The 18,540-nt window shown below is 38.4% G+C and overlaps 1 protein-coding gene and 1 pseudogene across 1 annotated transcript; both read left to right on the top strand.

Annotated features, from left to right (window-relative positions):
- The first annotated feature begins 5,591 nt into the window (after positions 1-5,591).
- Positions 5,592-8,380, top strand: LOC146636145 (GTPase IMAP family member 7-like; annotated as a pseudogene).
- A 2,995-nt stretch (positions 8,381-11,375) lies between these two features.
- On the top strand, positions 11,376-14,488 carry LOC146636144 (uncharacterized). The gene is made up of 2 exons (XM_085349470.1): positions 11,376-11,391; positions 12,903-14,488. Exons 1-2 carry the CDS (start codon positions 11,376-11,378, stop codon positions 14,486-14,488), a joined length of 1,602 nt encoding a protein of 533 aa, XP_085205596.1.
- The last annotated feature ends 4,052 nt before the right edge of the window (positions 14,489-18,540 follow it).

Here is an 18,540-nt window from a genome sequence, read left to right as displayed (position 1 = left end):
TTTCGCCTAGTAAACTTTTTTTATTCTCCAGAGTTCGGTGGAAACAAGAAGAGAGGTCGCAATCCGTTGCCTGATGGTGGATCTGAAAGAGAAAGAAGAGGATCTCTTCAGAGAACAGCTGGTAGGTAAATATCACATTGTTTTGTGTTATATTTTTAAATGGCACATAAAATACCGACATGTTTCTTTTTAACCTACTTGCCAGGATGGTGAAGAACAGTTCCCAGATGAAGTGGTAAAGATCGTAGTCACCAGACGTGCAGCAGTGTCTCTTCCAGCCGTCGCTAAAATTGTGATTGAAGGAACAGCTGTCCTGGAAGACCTTGATGTGCCCAGAGCATGTGCCTTAATGATGGGACTTATATACGCTCTCAATCTGAGCTACCCCAAACAAGTAAAGAACACTCTAGAGGTATTCCAGAAGGTGTTTCTGGAACTTGATGGGCTTAAAGCCAGCCCACGGGTAATGTCTCTTAAGTACAAACTTCTGTCATAAAACAAATGTAATTTAGGCTGCAATATTCAGATGTGCTGATGCTTGTGTTTTTTATGCAGTCTTAGACAAGTGTAGTTTTGAGAGTTCATAATGCGTATAACCTTACCTTTGAATTGTTGCGTTGTTAAATATTAAAATGTTTGGTAATTTTCTTGATTCTGTGATATTTACCAAGTTGATAGGTTAAAGTTAATGTTTAATAATAAGCAGATTTGCTAAAACAAATTGCCTTACGTTGCAATGTTTGTTTTCTGAGGTATTTTAGAAGGGTGTGATTTAAAATTATTGTTATTTGGAAGATTTTATATATATATTTGCTGCTTTATTTAATATACCTTTACAAATCTTTATAGTGGTTCTCAAAGTCGGTCATCAGGCCCCACTGCTCTGCTTGTTTCTGTTAATAACTAAACACTGTTGATTGGCTGGTGTGTTCAGTTAATCAGAAGTTGTAGACACCATTGTGGAGTAAGAAAAACGAAGTAAATTGGTATGTTTTAGCTTCTGATTCAACACACCTTGTCCAGTTAATAAACATGTTACATTTTCTTTTGTTACTGAGGTTGTTTGTGAAGGAATTGTACTGAAATACATTGTTTTTGCCCACTCATTTATAATTAAAGGGCTGCTGTAATGTTTGATTTATGTTGTATGACACAGAAGTGTATTTCTTCAAAAATGTTATGCAATAAACTGTTTCATCAGTTGGAATAATTTAAATGGCTATGTTTGCATGGATAATTGTGAGTAGGATATATGTAAAAAAGTAAGTTAGATTAACTCAGCTAATGTAATTTGTCAACTCAATATTTCCAGGAATTCTAAATTAATATTAGGTTGCTTAAACTTAATTATGCTTTTAGAGGTCAAAGTAAATCATGTTGGTTTGTTGAACCAGTTGAGTTAGCCAAACCTAAAAATTTCTTGCTGGATTTACTTAATAATATGCAAAATTTGTAACTTAAAAAGCTAAGTGGAAATTGTTACCTCAATTTTTTTAAGTTAAGCCAACAAAACATTTTTTAGAGTGTAGGTTAAGCCACAATAAATAGCAATAGCATATACATGGTGTGTTTAAGCTTTTCGTCCTCTTATAACTCCAGTGATTTTCCTGCGGTTTGCAATCTTGTGTGATCTTGTGAATTTAGCAAGGCAGGTAACCAACGACTCTCACTAGATTGTATCACGTCATCTCAACAAGAATAAATGTAGCAATTTTTAAGTTGTTGAATTTCATGCAGATCGTACATGATTTAATTACGTTAACCATAGAAATATAAAATAATTTTCTTCTAAATTACATGTTAGCCTTGTAAATGTAACAACCACCCAATTTCACTCTTTTGAGACCATGATTAATAGTTTCACCAAAATTTAGCTTCTAGCTCATATTTAGACCACAGGTTTGGTTTCTGATTGTAAGACTTGGAGTGGGTGTAAAAATTGACTTAGTTATTAGAGCTTCTACATGTTTTCAGCCCTGAATATGCTATATTTTTATGAATTTATCAAAAAAAAAGAAATTAGATGTGATGCACTGATTGATTGTTTAATAATGGCAGTTGTGCATTAATGGCAAAGCATTACAGTAAACCGTGACATACATTACAGTAAACTGTCAAGATGGAATGAATGCATCACTCTCACATTTTTCAAACTGAACTTCATTAAAAATACCTTCTTTGTTTGAAACTTGTTTAACTAGAATGAGGAACAGAAACATTTCACCCCTCCCTTATTCAACCTCTGAATTGTTCTATTTTTCAAGGCACTGAGAGGATTTACTGACACTATGTCACAGTTCAGTGTGCAATCACAGTTATTGAAGTATCTCCATGAGACTATTTTTTTCCATTAATCTCCTTTTTTAAATAAATAGTTTTGATGTTATATGCAGCTTTTGATTTTCAGCCCTATTACCACTTACACAAGAAACAAAACGGTCCACATTTCATATATCAGTACTCGTCATCACAGTTTAATGTGATGACCAGTTCTGATACATAAATTGTCAACAGTTATACAGTGACATGTTGTGGGTTTGCATGGATTTACAGCAAAACATATCTTCTGGGTGTACTGCAGCCTGCAGCATGAGGTGTTGCTCATTGTTTTGTGTAGTTACAGTGTCAGTTAACAAGTTTGACCGGTGACAAACGAAAGCAAAGAAAAAGTGCAGCAAGAGAGCAGGTGGAAAAACACACGGCAAGGACATCGTTTTCAAATTCAATTCAAATTCAAATTTTATTTGTCACACACACACAACCATACACAGTATGACATGGGGGTGAAATGCTTGTAGCTGTACAATGCCCGACCATTAAATGACAGAAGAAAAGTTCTACAATATTTACAATTTACTACAAAAATTTACAAATTAACTTAGGAATTTACAGTAAAGAATGTGCAAATAGCAGAAGAGATTATAAAGATAAGGATTATAAATTATAGGAATTATAGGATTATAGGAAATGTGTGGTGGTGCGTGTGGTGACGTGTGTGAGAGTCCAGTCTTATAGTGACGTGTTTGGGAGAGTCCAGTCCTACACCTGGTTCAGGCCCCGAATAGCCTGGGGGAAGAAGCTCCTCTTCATTCTCTCTGTTTTGGCCTTAAGGGAGCGGAAGCGCTTCCCAGACCTCAACAGTGAGAAGAGTCCATTGTTGGGATGGGAGAGGTCCATCATAATCTTCCTAGCTTTGGACTTGCACCGCTTGGTGTAGATGGACAGCAGGTCAGGGAGCTCTGATTGAATGATGCGTTCTGCCGAGCGCACCACCCTTTGCAGATCTCGTCTATCCTGCTTGGTGCTGTTCCCAAACCAGGTGCAGATGTTTGACGTCAGGACGCTCTCGATGGTGCAGGAGTAGAAGTTCTTGAGCACCTTCAGTGGCAGATGGAAGTCTCTAAGTCTTCTGAGGAAGAAGAGACGCTGACGGGCTTTCTTAACCAGGGTGTTAATGTGACAGGACCATGACAGGTCCTGAGTGATGTGGACACCCAGGTATCGGAAACTGTCCACTCTCTCCACTGGCGTGCCACTGATGATGAGGGGTTTGTAATTCCTCGCCTGCTTTGTAGTGAAGTCCACGATCAGCTCCTTAGTCTTGCTGATGTTTAGGAGGAGGTTATTCTCCTGGCACCAGGTCTCCAGGTTCCTAATCTCCTCCAGGTAGGCCGTCTCGATGTTGTCGGAGATCAGGCCCACAACAGCAGTGTCATCAGCAAACTTGACAATGGAGGTGGTGTCGGATGTGGCTACACAGTCATAAGTGTACAGTGAGTACAGCAGGGGGCTTAAAACACAGCCCTGAGGCACTCCAGTGCTGAGTGAGATGGAGGGGGAGACTTGTTTTCCCACCCTCACTGATTGGGGTCTGTCTGTGAGGAAGTTGAGGATCCACTGACACAGTGATGAGCTGAGTCCTAGATCCATCAACTTGGTGAAAAGCTTAGAGGGAATTATTGTGTTGAATGCTGAACTGTAGTCCACGAACAGCATCCTAACATAATTCCCTCTGCCAGTGTCCAGGTGACTCAGGGATGTGTGGAGCAGGTGAGATATGGCATCGTCTGTGGAACGATTAGTCCGGTAAGCAAACTGAAGTGAGTCGATGGTGGGAGGAAGTGAAGAAGTGATGTGATCTCTCATCAGTCTTTCAAAACACTTCATCACAATTGAAGTCAGTGCTACTGGACGGTAGTCATTGTGGCAAGCGGGCTGTTGTTTCTTTGGAACAGGGACAATAATGGACCGTTTGAAGCACGTGGGAACCACAGCTTGGGCCAGGGAGAGGTTGAAGATCTCCGTGAACACCGGTGCTAGTTGATCAGCGCAGGCTCTAAGGACCCGGCCAGGGATTGCATCTGGTCCTGCTGCCTTCCTGGTGTTCACCCTCCTGAAGGTGTTCCTCACGGCATGCTCTGTGATGACGAATGCATTTTCTTCACTGGTGCACTCCGAGCGCGCGCAGCCGTTTGTTGTTTTAATTGCTGCGGCGTCGAAGCGAGCATAAAACGTGTTCAGCTCATCAGCCAGTGAAGCATCTGCATTCATCATTGAAGAAGCTGGTCGTGAGGTTCCGGTGACGACTGTGATTTCTTTTTAACAACATGGACGGTCAGTCAAGCTTACTTTATATCAAATACAATTAAAGGGAACACATATGTGTTTAAAGGAAATGTTTTGTTTTGACAAACACAATTATTAGCTTCTGATTAATTGGAAAAAACTGAATGACCACAGGTTTGGTTTCTGATTGTAAGACTTGGAGTGGGTGTAAAAATTGACTTAGTTATTAGAGCTTCTACATGTTTTCAGCCCTGAATATGCTATATTTTTATGAATTTATCAAAAAAAAGAAATTAGATGTGATGCACTGATTGATTGTTTAATAATGGCAGTTGTGCATTAATGGCAAAGCTTTACAGTAAACCTTCACATACATTACAGTAAACTGTCAAGATGGAATGAATGCATCACTCTCACATTTTTCAAACTGAACTTCATTAAAAATACCTTCTTTGTTTGAAACTTGTTTAACTAGAATGAGGAACAGAAACATTTCACCCCTCCCTTATTCAACCTCTGAATTGTTCTATTTTTCAAGGCACTGAGAGGATTTACTGACACTATGTCACAGTTCAGTGTGCAATCACAGTTATTGAAGTATCTCCATGAGACTATTTTTTTCCATTAATCTCCTTTTTTAAATAAATAGTTTTGATGTTATATGCAGCTTTTGATTTTCAGCCCTATTACCACTTACACAAGAAACAAAACGGTCCACATTTCATATATCAGTACTCGTCATCACAGTTTAATGTGATGACCAGTTCTGATACATGAATTGTCAACAGTTATACAGTGACATGTTGTGGGTTTGCATGGATTTACAGCAAAACATATCTTCTGGGTGTACTGCAGCCTGCAGCATGAGGTGTTGCTCATTGTTTTGTGTAGTTACAGTGTCAGTTAACAAGTTCGACCGGTGACAAACGAAAGCAAAGAAAAAGTGCAGCAAGAGAGCAGGTGGAAAAACACACGGCAAGGACATCGTGAGGTTCCGGTGACGACTGTGATTTCTTTTTAACAACATGGACGGTCAGTCAAGCTTACTTTATATCAAATACAATTAAAGGGAACACATATGTGTTTAAAGGAAATGTTTTGTTTTGACAAACACAATTATTAGCTTCTGATTAATTGGAAAAAACTGAATGAATCAATTCATTGCTCCAAATATTAGAGAGGGGCAGCCTTGCCATCAGGATCACCAGGATATTTCTGAAGTGGTCTAACGATCGTTTTTGGTCTGCTGTGAACAGTCAGTGTGATGTGATATAGAAACCACATATGTGTACTTTCTCATTCTCTGTTCAGCCTCCATGATGCACAAGGGTGCATGACAAATACCCAGTAACTTATAGCATTTATGGTAACACACATTATGCTTATAATTGTACTAATTGTGCAGTTATGGTTACAGGTTCTCTCCTCGTTTCTACACTTTATTTTAATTATATATAATCTGATGGTAATAAAATTGTTGTGAATTCTTTTGGTCACACTTAAGCCTGAATCTGACATTGTGGCAGCCCTAAACAGCAGGTATAATTCATCTTCAGAATCAGCAAACTGGTGATTTGGAGTAGCTAATCTGACAAAGCTGTGATAGGAAATTTACCAAACCGTCAAGTTTGTTTAATGGACTCAGACATGACCTGGAACCCCTGACATTAAAGTACTCAAAATAGAAGAGGCAACAAAATTTCTTCCATCTCTTCAGTTTTTGATCTTGGGGTCTTTTCAGCATAGTGTGGCTTCTGTAACAGCAGTTTCACAGCCCGTAAAGTGGAGTTTGAAGCTAATATGGCTGAAGAACGCAGAAAACAAAGGGTGACTTGTGACCCTGATCTGTGTATTTACATTAAAAAGCTTTAGAAAAATAAATGTCTTGTTATTACACTCAGATTAAATTGTTATCATTTCAGGAACACAGCAAACACAGTTTTCACCGTAACTTATTACTGCTTGTTAATAACTCATTACTGTTTAGTGATGGACCTACACAAATTCAGCTGCATGCACTTTGACCATATGTGACACAGACACTCTGCAAATCAACTGTTAACACCATCAATCGCAAAATACAGACATAATGTTTTGTCAGTCAGGCATTTCCAGTTCAATCCTCGAACTGATGTACTTGTCTGTACTTGAATGTTACTGGATGTGATGTCATACATCTGAGGTTCTCAGTTGTTGAAGCCTGTTGCTATTGTAACAATTTTGTAACACTGTGTACTACATTTAACTTACACACGCATGACCTATGTTCATTAGTTTGTTCTTATTGCACCCTCCTGCTTCAGTATGTTTTACAGTTGCAGTTGCCTCAACTCCTCACCAGTAATATTCAATATTGATCTTGGTCTCTAATTTCAAATCCCATCTTAAAACACATCTCTTTAAACTAACAAACTCTGATCATTATCTGTCTGTCACACAAATTTCCCATTGTCTTATTTTAGATGATGCAAAGTGATTTGAAAAGTGCCTGAAATAAAATGCATTACTATTACTATTGGTTTTTATTATTATTATTATTATTATTAGTGGAAGCATTAGTATTACTATTAGTAGTAATTTGATTTACACATACAAAATTAATACATTTCCCATCATCTCATCACTTATTTCAGATCAGTAAGCCAGGTATAAGGGGTGAATATCATGAGCACACATCCTCTAAATATCCATTTAACAGGAAATTTCATAGAAAATACATTTACTTAAGCAAAAACATAAAATAAAACATAACCAGCAAATTCAGCAGCAAACCAACAAGACATTTTGAAATTGACTTCTACATCTCTTCATTTACACAAGTGTTTCTTGTCTTCCAGCACTGACTTCAAAGAGGATTGTTCTACTCGGAAAAACTGGGGCTGGGAAAAGCAGCCTGGCCAACACCATACTGGGAGAGAATGTCTTCAACGTATGCCATTCACCCGTTTCTGAAATAAGTGTGCCCCGTTTAGTAATTAAGTCTGTAAATGGAAATAACATCAGTTTTATTGACACTTGCAGTATTTTTGACACAGGCATGTCTGAGCAATTACTCAGGGATGAGATAGTGAGGTGCATGACAGAGTGCGCTCCCGGACCTCATGCTTTTCTCATCGTCCTTAAAGTGGAGAAATTTACACAGCAGGAGCAAGATGTAATCAAAAGAATATGTCAAGACTTCTCTGAAGATGCTATGAAATACGCTGCTGTTATCTTCACTCATGGCGACCAGCTCCCAGAGGGAACGAGAATCGAGGAATTCATCAGTCATAACAAAGAGCTCAGCAATCTGGTGGAGAAGTGTGGAGGCAGATGCCATGTTGTTGATAATAAATACTGGAAAAACAACAAAGAAGATGACTACAGGAGCAATCGGTTCCAAGTAGCAGAGATACTCAGGACAATAGACAAAATAAGTGAGGCAAACAATGGAAGCTGCTACACCAATAAGATGCTACAAAAGATAGAAAGTGAACTACAGAAAGAGGAAGAGCTTATTAAAAAGTCATCAGCAAACATGTCGGTTGAACAGATTGCAATTGAAGCTAAAAAGGGTGTGATGAACAAGCTGCTGATTATATTTGCAGGTACGGCAACAGGCGTATTGGTTGGAGCCTTTCTTGGTGTGGCAAAGATGGTCACATCAACTTTTTTGAATCTGCAGGAGCACACAGATGCAACAGTATCACTGGCTGCTATACAGAAAGGGTTAGAGGGAGGTCGGTTAGGATATGCTGCAGCTGAACAATCAGAAAGTGCATCGGAAGCCTTTCAGAAAGCTGCTAAAGCTGTCCTGGAACACACTGTTAAATAATGGTTAGGATCATGACAACGACAGAGAGTGGACAGCAAAGAGAGCAGAGAAAGGAGTGTTGTTTTCTTATGACTTGTGTAATTACGTTATAAGTAGAGATAGTGGCAGTAGAGGAACTATTTAGGTATTTAGTCAAGGAAAAGTAGCATTTGCTAAACACTTACACTACTTTGTTCTAGTTAAATATTAGCAAGTACAGGTACTTTTCAAGAATAATTTTCTTTATACAATTGGTTATAGATGCTGATGCATTTTTTTTTTACAATCTATCAAAGTACATCAATAAACACAGATGTAAAACAATATATTTGTAAAACATTATATTTGTTGGTATTCACTTCTTAATCATTTCTGTCAGCTGTAAGCAGAATAATAAATTACTATGAATTTGAAAAAATATTTTAAGCAACTTATAAATATACACACATTTTAAGACCTTCAGGAGTGAACTTGTGTAAATGCTTTGATTTAAACTTGATTATGTCATACTACAATTCAATGAAACAGGTACATATTAAATGGAAATGTATATATCTGAATTTATTTCTTTTCTTCCAGCAATAAAAAAAAAAACTATTGATGAATCTTTGTCGTTTCTTAGGGTGAACAATATTATATCAACCTGGGAGCTGGTTATAATATACCGTGATTTGGTATTTATAGTATTTGCTATGCTTTAGCCTTCAAAATTTATTACATTGTCTCTCCTAAAGATTGGTATGTTTTTTAAATAACTCCTTTTACAAGCTTTTAAGATGTCTCCACTCTGTTTGTTTATGAAAGACAGACGGTCCAACTTTCCATTATTATTATGAGAAACCCCAGTATACTAGAAAGACATGCATATGGTAAGGACACAATTAATACCGGTTTTTCATTATAAAGCCTGTAAACACAAATTTCCTTCTTTCTTTCATTTCTTTCAAATCACAGTCACAGTATCATCTATTAAAAGACGCAGACACCACCCCTTTAATCCTTTCTTCTATCCCAAACCTGTGTGCCCATTATGTAAACACAACCACATTCAGCATGTCAGCACATAAGCCACAGACAAAAAGACAAGTCTTTGACAAAGTAAGTCAGATAAATCAAGTCAAGTCACTTTTATTTAAAGAGTAAATATAGTTCTGGGAGGAGTTGTTTTAACAATGTAACCATGTCACTTAATCTTCTCTTTTTTTTCTGAGTACAAGTAGATAGACGCACCAGAAATAAGCAGGGTGTGTGGGCTTTGTCTCTGAAATATGGTGAGAAGCAGAGATGTTATTTCTCCATGCTGAAAATAAAACAGTTAACGTGGTGCAAGCATCTAAGAAGGAGACACCCGCTAGGTGGGTTGTTTCGTCCTGGACCCACAGCGTACTGATAAGAATATATCTTTCAGCTGGCTCTGTTTCATGGAAGAGCTAGAGGAGGTGGCTGGGGAGAAGCTTGGACTGCTGCCCCCACCACCCAAACCTAGATAAGATGCAGAGTATGTATGTATGGACAGACTGACTGTTTATATTTATACTACAGGGGCAGATCTTGTGTCTAAGTCAGTGACCTCTGTTCCTTATGTGTACTACATAAGTCCACTCCTATGCTGTACTATTTCACTATCATCTCTCTATCACACAAATAACTAATACATACAGCCTGAAATTTCAATTCAACAATATCAGAGAATTATAGATTCTTTTGTTCTTCAAAGTATCTATCATATCTACCAGATATGGTGTCCAACATTAGAGGTATATCATTCCTTTGGCCTCTGTATGATCCTGTTACACAAGATGTCATTTGTAATAGATCCAACGTGATATCGTAGTTTACTTAAGTAGATAAGAGACCAGGCCCCACCTCACATTGACCTTTGTCATATTATCATCACATTTCACTTTTGGCTTATGTGTCCAACGTTCATAAAGTCTTAAAGGAATAAAAGAATTTTACATTGAAGACTATACATTCTCGTGATTGTCATACTGTGATCAGACATAGCCTTCTTCTTCAACCCCAATGATTGGGAAAATCATGTAGGAATAAAAAGAAATGTCAGTGTAAATCATGATATGGTCCAGAGTGTCGATTCTGACACACAGAGGCCTACTAGTGGGTCCAAGGACAATTGTAGTACTCTGTCCGTACCTTTCCACATGAGCCTCGTGCATCAGGAGTAGTCTTTCAGCCTCTGTTTGCAATGTTGTTTTACCTTATCTGTTCTGTACTCCAGAACTTTATTGTTAGAACAACCAACAATGTCCACACATCTCATTATTACAGTTTTTTTTTCTTTCTGTGTAAAGGGCTGTAAGACAAACCTTTAGTTTTGTTTTCAGTCTTATTCAGGAATGCGGTGTCATTTATGATAGGGATTATGGGAATTCTTTCAATCAGTGTATCTTTATTATCATGATTTATGGTTTTGAATGCTTCAGTGAACTTTAGAGGTATGAGTAGTGCAAGTAACTTTGAACTCTAAATATGATAAAAGTTGCACCTATAGGGCAGTTTCTGGGTATTTCACTTTTGCTTCAGAGTGAATTTGTCTTTTGTGAACCTAATACTTGCACATCACCACTTAACTGGCCATTAGAGTGTTTGCATGTGTATGAGTATCTGTATTATATACTTTCTCCGGGTTACAGTGAAACAGGATATATAATATGGAATACAAAAATAATAATGCCATTGTCAACACCAGGAGATCCCGATTGTGTAGTATAAGAAGATGCGACTAATACCCTTGAAAAAAGCTTAAAGATGCAATTATTCTAAATAGATGAATACACTACCACCAAAAGGTTGGACACACCTTCTCATTTAATGCTTTTTCTTAATTTTTCAAGTTAACAACAACTCAGATTAGAGCCCAGATAAATGCCACACAGAGTTCTAGTAGTAGACACATCTCTACATGACTCATCTCTGATGAGTCCAAATTTGAGATCTTTGGTTCCATCTGCTATGTCTTTGTGCGACACAGAAAAGGTGAAAGGATGGTCTCTACATGGATGGTTCCCACCGTTAAGCATGAAGGAGTAGGTGTGATGGTGTGGGGGTGCTTTGATAGTGACACTGTTGTGGATTTATTCAAAATGGTAGGCACACTGAGCCAAATTCTACAATTTAAATAATTGTGATAATAAAGAATAACCATTAAATGAAAAGATGTGTCCAAACTCTTGACTGGTAGTGTAAATATCCAGTGGCCATTGGATCTGGATAGCAGTGGCTGGGATGTACCCTGGTGTTTCAGTAAAATTTTAATAGTGGGACCATAACACCCTTACAGGCCAATCTTGTTAAACATTGCCTCTTGTCTCACATTCACAGGTTATTGCAGTTTAGCCACTGTCAGCCAATAAAGAAGTCGACCAGTATAAGTATGGAAGCAAAAGTAGAGGCAACCAATAGCATACATATGGGACATTACTTATCATAGGACATTACAACAGATAACTAAGGGACATTAAGCACTTAGACTTGAGGGTCTATCCACCTCTTGCATTTCTCTCTCTTTTTAGGCAACATGGATGGTAAGTTAAGTTTTTTCTATTATCTCTGATTATATTATCCATGTACTTTTGCAGCTACTTTATTCGTCACACATATCCATGAATCAAAATGAACAAAATTTCAAATTTCTTTTACAGAACTACTTTTTGTAAGATACTGCAATACAAATTTTATTTGCAGCACTGTGACTAAAATTGTGTTAATAATTCAAGAAAATAAAAACAATTCTATCAACCGTGTTAATGTATTCTATGTTAAGGATGCATTCCTTTTATTGTTACTTCCAGTTGTCTAGTATTTTAACATTATGCCGTGTCCTAGGCTCAGGTTATTTAATAACTATCCATAACGATGACTCACTATCTCTTGATAGTAAAGAAAGCTGAAACTATATGCATTGAGAAGTGGCTGTGGCAATATAATCCCAAGATATTTCAATCTCCATGCTTCAATCTGGCATTTTTTTGTCTTTTAAAATATATTTATTTGTTTTTGTTGTTGCTGTTTTGCTGTGCACACACATGTAATAGACCACTTGATTTCCTTTGCTCACTTTATTTGCTGTATTTTTAAACTGCCATTTTTATTATGTCTAAATGATGTGTGATTAAATACTTTCCATACCCTTGAAGGTGGCAGACATACACTTGTAGTAAATATAGTTTATATTTTATGTGTAGATAGCATTTGTCCTTTTAGATGATAATCCAGGTGGCAATTTGAGCAGGTAATTTGTAAGATCTAATGTCCTAAATTTCTAGTTCTAATTTCTATGAACTTCAAATTTTATCTAAAAACTTGACAGAGACATAGATAACGTATTTAGACAGCAAGTGAGCAGAGTGTAATATGAGTACTGACTGAGACTGTCATGCTTATCCAAAGCATTTTTGCCTCTGAGGAATAGAGTTGAAAAAGCATTTGTTGATGCCAGTTGCAACATTAGAGATGAAGCAAGAAACAAAATGTAAAAAAAAAAAAAAAAAAAAAGTTACTCTGAAACCTTTTTTTTTTGTAGTGCCACCAACACGGAGGATTGTCCTCCTCGGGAAAACGGGAGCTGGAAAAAGCAGCGTTGCAAACACTTTATTTGGAGAAACCGCATTCAAAATGGGCCATTCCCCTGACTCAGAGACGAGCTTTTGTAAAGCAAAGTCCAAACTCATTAACGGAAGATCCATAACTTTGGTTGACACGCCCGGCTTCTTCGACACAGGCAGATCAGAAGAGGACATGAAGCCCAACATACTGCAATGTATTGTTGAGTGCGCTCCTGGTCCTCATGCTTTTCTCATTGTGCTTAAAGTGGAGAAATTCACAGATCATGAAAAGTCTGTCATCGAAAACATGTTCCAGCATTTCTCCAAGGAGGTTTTACGGTATGCTGTAATTCTTTTCACTCACGGTGACCAACTGCTGGAGGAAATGAAAATTGAAGAGTTCGTCAGTCAGAGCAAATGCCTGGCTGATCTCGTTCAGAAGTGTGGACGCCGATGCCACGTTATAGATAATAAATACTGGAATAATGAGGCAAAGAATGAATACAGGAGCAACAAGTTCCAAGTGGAACAGCTTCTCAAAACCATTGATGATATAGTGATGGAAAACAAAGGTGGATATTACACTAATGAGATACTGCAAGCAATAGATACAGATATACACAAAGAGGCAGAGCGCATTAGACAAGAATCAGGGTCTTCAGAAGAAGCCATGGAGAGAGCTAAAATTGTCGTCTATAAACAGCGTGTGGCTAAATTTGCACACATCGCAGGTAAGGGCCTGCTAATTGCAGCTTTGCTTGGTGGATTGGAGTGTGTTGCACTTGTACCTCTAGCTATAAAAGGAGTCGGTGCAATTAAACAAGCAGTAAGGAAAAAAAGAAAAGGGACCGTGTCGAAGGAAAAAACAAGTACTGTGGGAAAGGCAGGAGGAAAAGCACAAACACAGTCAGTATCCACACCTAATAAAGGAACTCCAACAAAAGAAACAGCAGTGGAAAAAAGAGCAGCTGGAGGAAGAACGGCAGCTAATTTTTTCTCAAAACTATTTACAATTTTTAGGAAGACAAATGAAAAGGAAGTGAGCGCATCAATAACAGATGAAGCGGCTACACTGGAAGAAGAAGTCGTAGAAGAAGAAGTAGAAGATGGAACAGAGGAACTATTTGAAGAAGAAACTGGGACTGCAGAAGTTTTACCAACTATAGAAACAGATGTGCCAGCAGAAGAAGAAGAAGAAGAAGAAGAAGAAAGTGAGCAAGTAAAAGTGGAAATGACACAAGCCATAACCATATCAGTAATGGGAGAAAAACCAGAAGTGGCAGTGACGGCAGAAGAAGAAGCAGGAGGACAAGCAGTAACAACAGCAGTCGAAGAAGAAACCGATGGAGCGGTGCTGTCAGCAGCAGAGGAGGCGGCTGAGGAAGTAGCATTGTCTGAGGAAGCTCTTTCAGTAACAGTAGAGGGCATGGCTGAAGCATCAATTGAAGGAGTGGAAATAGAAGTAGTAGAAGGAGCTGCTGGAGTAGTTGCAGAGGCAATAGATGGAGTAGTACAAGTGATGGATGTAGCTGTTAAGGTAGCTGAAAGCTGTTGCATACAGTGAATCAACCTGTACCAACAAAATTTCTGCTTTCAGTGATTCATAAAAGTAACTCAATTATTTCTATTCAAAATTATTGTGACAGTGGCAACAATGGTGTAATCACTCACATCCCTATGATGTTTGGTATAAGTTATAATATAAATCTATTTGAGGCTGGCTCTTAATCCTAAAAAAGAAGTTAAGACATTATTGCTACCATGTCTGCCTTTACTTTTCTATTTTTGAAAGGGACAGTGTTTCAAATTCAGAGATTGAAATGTTTTTCTTTTTTTTAAGTTAAATATAAAACTAATGATGATATTAATTCTATCCATTAAGAAAATTGATTTTTTTTCTGTAGTGGATTAAAATTCTGTTCTTGTTTTGTTGCCATGGTGAATCACGGTTTATTATTGCGTTTATTTGCAAACTCTTCCTTGACTAGGCCGTAGAGCTTTAATGCATTCTAGCTGCAATGACTGTGGACAAAAAAGCAGAACAACAGACGCAATAATATTCAAAATCCAAATCTTTATGGCTAGAGGACAAACATTTATAGGTCTGTTGGTGTAACAAACATTACTGGGAGGAGGGAGGTTATTAAAAAGAATAGAAGCTCATTAGAAATTGACTACACACACACAGAAAAAAAATCACAAGCAATAAAAAGTTGAACCTGGGAGGACTTGTTAACTATAAGTTGTTTTACTAATTTGTGCCTTCTTGTCTCCTCGTCCTCCTTCCTATGACCAAAAAATCATAAGTTGTGAAATTGATATGTAGGACAGAGGATAGAGGAAGCATGCCAGAGGAGCAAGTTGTGTATGCACAGGTGTGTGTTTTATTGAAGTGTTTTGTTTTTTACTTCAGCATATAACAGAGGTGTGGCACAGAGCTGGAATGTACCAGTCATGGTGGGAGGACTCAGCAGCCAGACCTTTTTACCTAGAAGTCATTTCATTATTTGAGATCAAACTTTGTACCCTTCACTAATGTGTAATTTCTTGTTTCTTTGTGCTTTGTTGTGAATTTAACTGAAAACGGAGTTAAATATTTGTTTAAAAAATACATATATATTAAAAGTTGATCAACAACCTGTCATTCATTTCTTATCTCATCCATTTTTTTTTAATTCATCATTGGGGGGGGGGGGGTGTATTAGAAGCATCATGTTTTACTTGAACCTGTAGCATGTGGGCTAAAGACTACCACAGTAATTAGTATGTCACTGCTGCCAGCTGCTGCTTAGAGGGTGCACGACAGATAACCTGTTACTCTGGTGAAGGATCTGCCTTTAAGTGACCCTAAGTCTCCTGTTCCCCTTCCTCCAACAAAGCTCATCACTTTAGGTGTTACTGAAAATTTACTCTGATGTGAAGACCACATCAGAGCTGCTATAGCAGCTGGTGATGACTCAAACACGGGTCCAGCTAAGATCCATACAGACACAAAAGGAGCTCAATGAGCAGAGTCTTGTAATTACAGTATGTCACCACTAGATGCCAGCAGATTACATGTTTTTCCCAGACATAATTATGTTAAAACTTCATGTGCCAAGATGACATCCAGTTCAGTAAGAAAGCAACTTTTCTACTATTACCCCCTTATATTAAAACTAGGAGTAGCACTCACTGGTCTCTTTATTAGGGACACACAGCAGTGTGACTGTGACATAGAGATCAGACTGTTTGGTTGAATTACCTCTCTGCCTTGTACTTTGCCCGGTCGCTTCATCGTCCCGTCATCCCCTTAAAATCCTTCTCTCTCTAAAAGTCCTTTTATTTGAAAAAGGCTACTGTACAAATATTTACACTCATTTTATCCCAACATAAGTCAGATTGTTTCTTTTCTTCATATCGTTGCTTCTTTGAAGGGGAACCCTTCTTAGACAATAAAACGTACTGTATATGAGTCTGAAGGTGCAGCCACAAATAAAAATTCCTTCCAGGTTTGAGAGAACACATCAGTTTGCCTGAGGATGTAAATTACACACTAGTCAATGTATATTCATGAGCACAACACTGTACTTGTTGTACTCAATAGTGATGTGCGATACCACTGATTTCCTTTCCGATCCGATACCAAGTAATATTCAGGGTGGTATCGACGATACTGATCCGATACCGATACTTTGTACAAAAACTTTTATTTATTGTATCTCAAATTATAGCATCATAATGATTACAGGACATCAGATTACTTGTTCTTATCACTTAATAATGCAGAGTTCATCATATAGAAATAAAAAAAACTGAAGTTGTGCTATTTGAACACGTTGCCTGCCTGCAGCACTGAAGGACTCCGTGAGAGACGTCTGTCTCGCCCTAGCAGCACCTGTCCCTCTCCTCCTCTTCAGTTCGCCTCAATATACGCTCGTCATATTCTGTGATATGATTTACTCTGAGGTGTTTGACAAGGTTAGTGATGTTGCCACAACCATACATGCCAACCCTCTCGATTTTTCCGGGAGAATACCGAATTTCAGTGCCCTCCCGAAAATCTCCCGGAGCCACCATTCTCCCGAATTTCTCCCGATTTTCCACCCGGACAACAAAATTGAAAAACCATATCGCAGAATTCATAGCGCGGCCCAGCCTATTCCAGTTTCCAACAATGGCTGCAGCTACTTAGTTTTAATATTGCTCTTATTACTCTTTCTGGGTCGCAAAAAACCTTTAACATATTTTCAGGTGAGAATGTAGCTGTGTAAACTTCAAATATCTGAGCCGATCGACACATCGTCTTCAAACCCCCGCAGTCTTTCACTACTCAGGTTAAACATGTATAAGTCACTTTGATAACTTAAAAGTGTTGTTTGGCTTTTTCAGTGTTTTATTTGTTCGTGAGTAAATCGGTTTGGCTGAGATTAAAGTTATTCGATTAGATTAAATTAAATTTAACTTTATTAATCCCTCAGGATGGTTCCTCCGGGGTTTTCACACAGCTGAATAAACGTCAAACAGAAAACTAATTAAACAAAGTGTGAGACGGTCGAGAGTTTACGCCAGCGCCCGGTTATATTTTAGATAGCAAGGAGCAGACGGCAGAGTTTCACTCCACCAAGGGAGCTCGTGACGTACTACCCGGCTTTCTTTAGACCGCGAAAGCCGGGTCCTCAGGTGGAAGCAGCCTCTGAATTTGGACACCCCCGCTATTTACGGGCCGGCCAATAATAACGGTGACATTTAACGTATTTTATCCGATAAATAGACACTGTAAAATGTATTCATCACCCCCCCCCCCAACAGCCCTTTTGAATGTCTCCCTAATTCTGATGTCTCAAGGTTGGCAAGTGTAACAGTGTTTATGTGGTATTATTCCACTTGCCACAAATATCAGTGTAATGGGGAAACAGCGCCCCCCCCTCGTGGTGTGGCTGGTTAGGTGAGGCTGGCTGCAGTAATCGCTGCCAGTCTGCCGTAGCCATACGAGAGGTGAGTTGTATTGTTCCGCACACGATATAGCTAAGTAGTACAGACACATAAAACATGTTTGATTAGCTGATGAGCACTGAGTGTAATAAGTGCTTAGTGGACACATGTCTAACATCAGTTTTATGTACTTTTCATTTGTTTATTAATGTGTGAAACTGTATGCTAAAGCGGAATGCTAATGGGATGTTCTGCCGTAGTGTGCTGTGCGGAGTGGTGTGTGGCGAGCCATTTGCACTGATACAACACCGTTGTTTCCATTCAGGTACATCACTTGTTGTTGCTGTTATTTTATTGTATATTAAAAATTGTAATATTGCTGCAGTAATCGCTGCCAGTCTGCCGTAGCCATACGAGAGTGTGCTGTGCGGAGTGGTGTGTGGCGAGCCATTTGCACTGATACAACACCGTTGTTTCCATTCAGGAAATAAAGTGGCAACGATCGATAAGAGACTCCTTGTCTTTTTAAAAACACGACACAACGCAGAGTCGAGGAGTCTGTTTGGGCCGAACTGTTGCAGCGGGATGAAGCAGAAACCGGTTACACAAGTATGGCCACAATACCTCACTTTTTTGCCACATGTATCGCAAACCACGTCTCAGCTGTTTGTGGAGGTAAAATACATCCGCACAATTACGCTC

Source organism: Diplotaxodon limnothrissa, linkage group LG3 (genome assembly GCF_057381915.1).
Source record: "Diplotaxodon limnothrissa isolate DT_005_m linkage group LG3, D_limnothrissa_male_GT1.1, whole genome shotgun sequence".
Classification (NCBI taxonomy): Eukaryota; Metazoa; Chordata; class Actinopteri; order Cichliformes; family Cichlidae; genus Diplotaxodon; species Diplotaxodon limnothrissa.
Note: the sequence above shows the minus strand (reverse complement) of the source record. Positions and strands in the feature narration are given on the sequence as shown.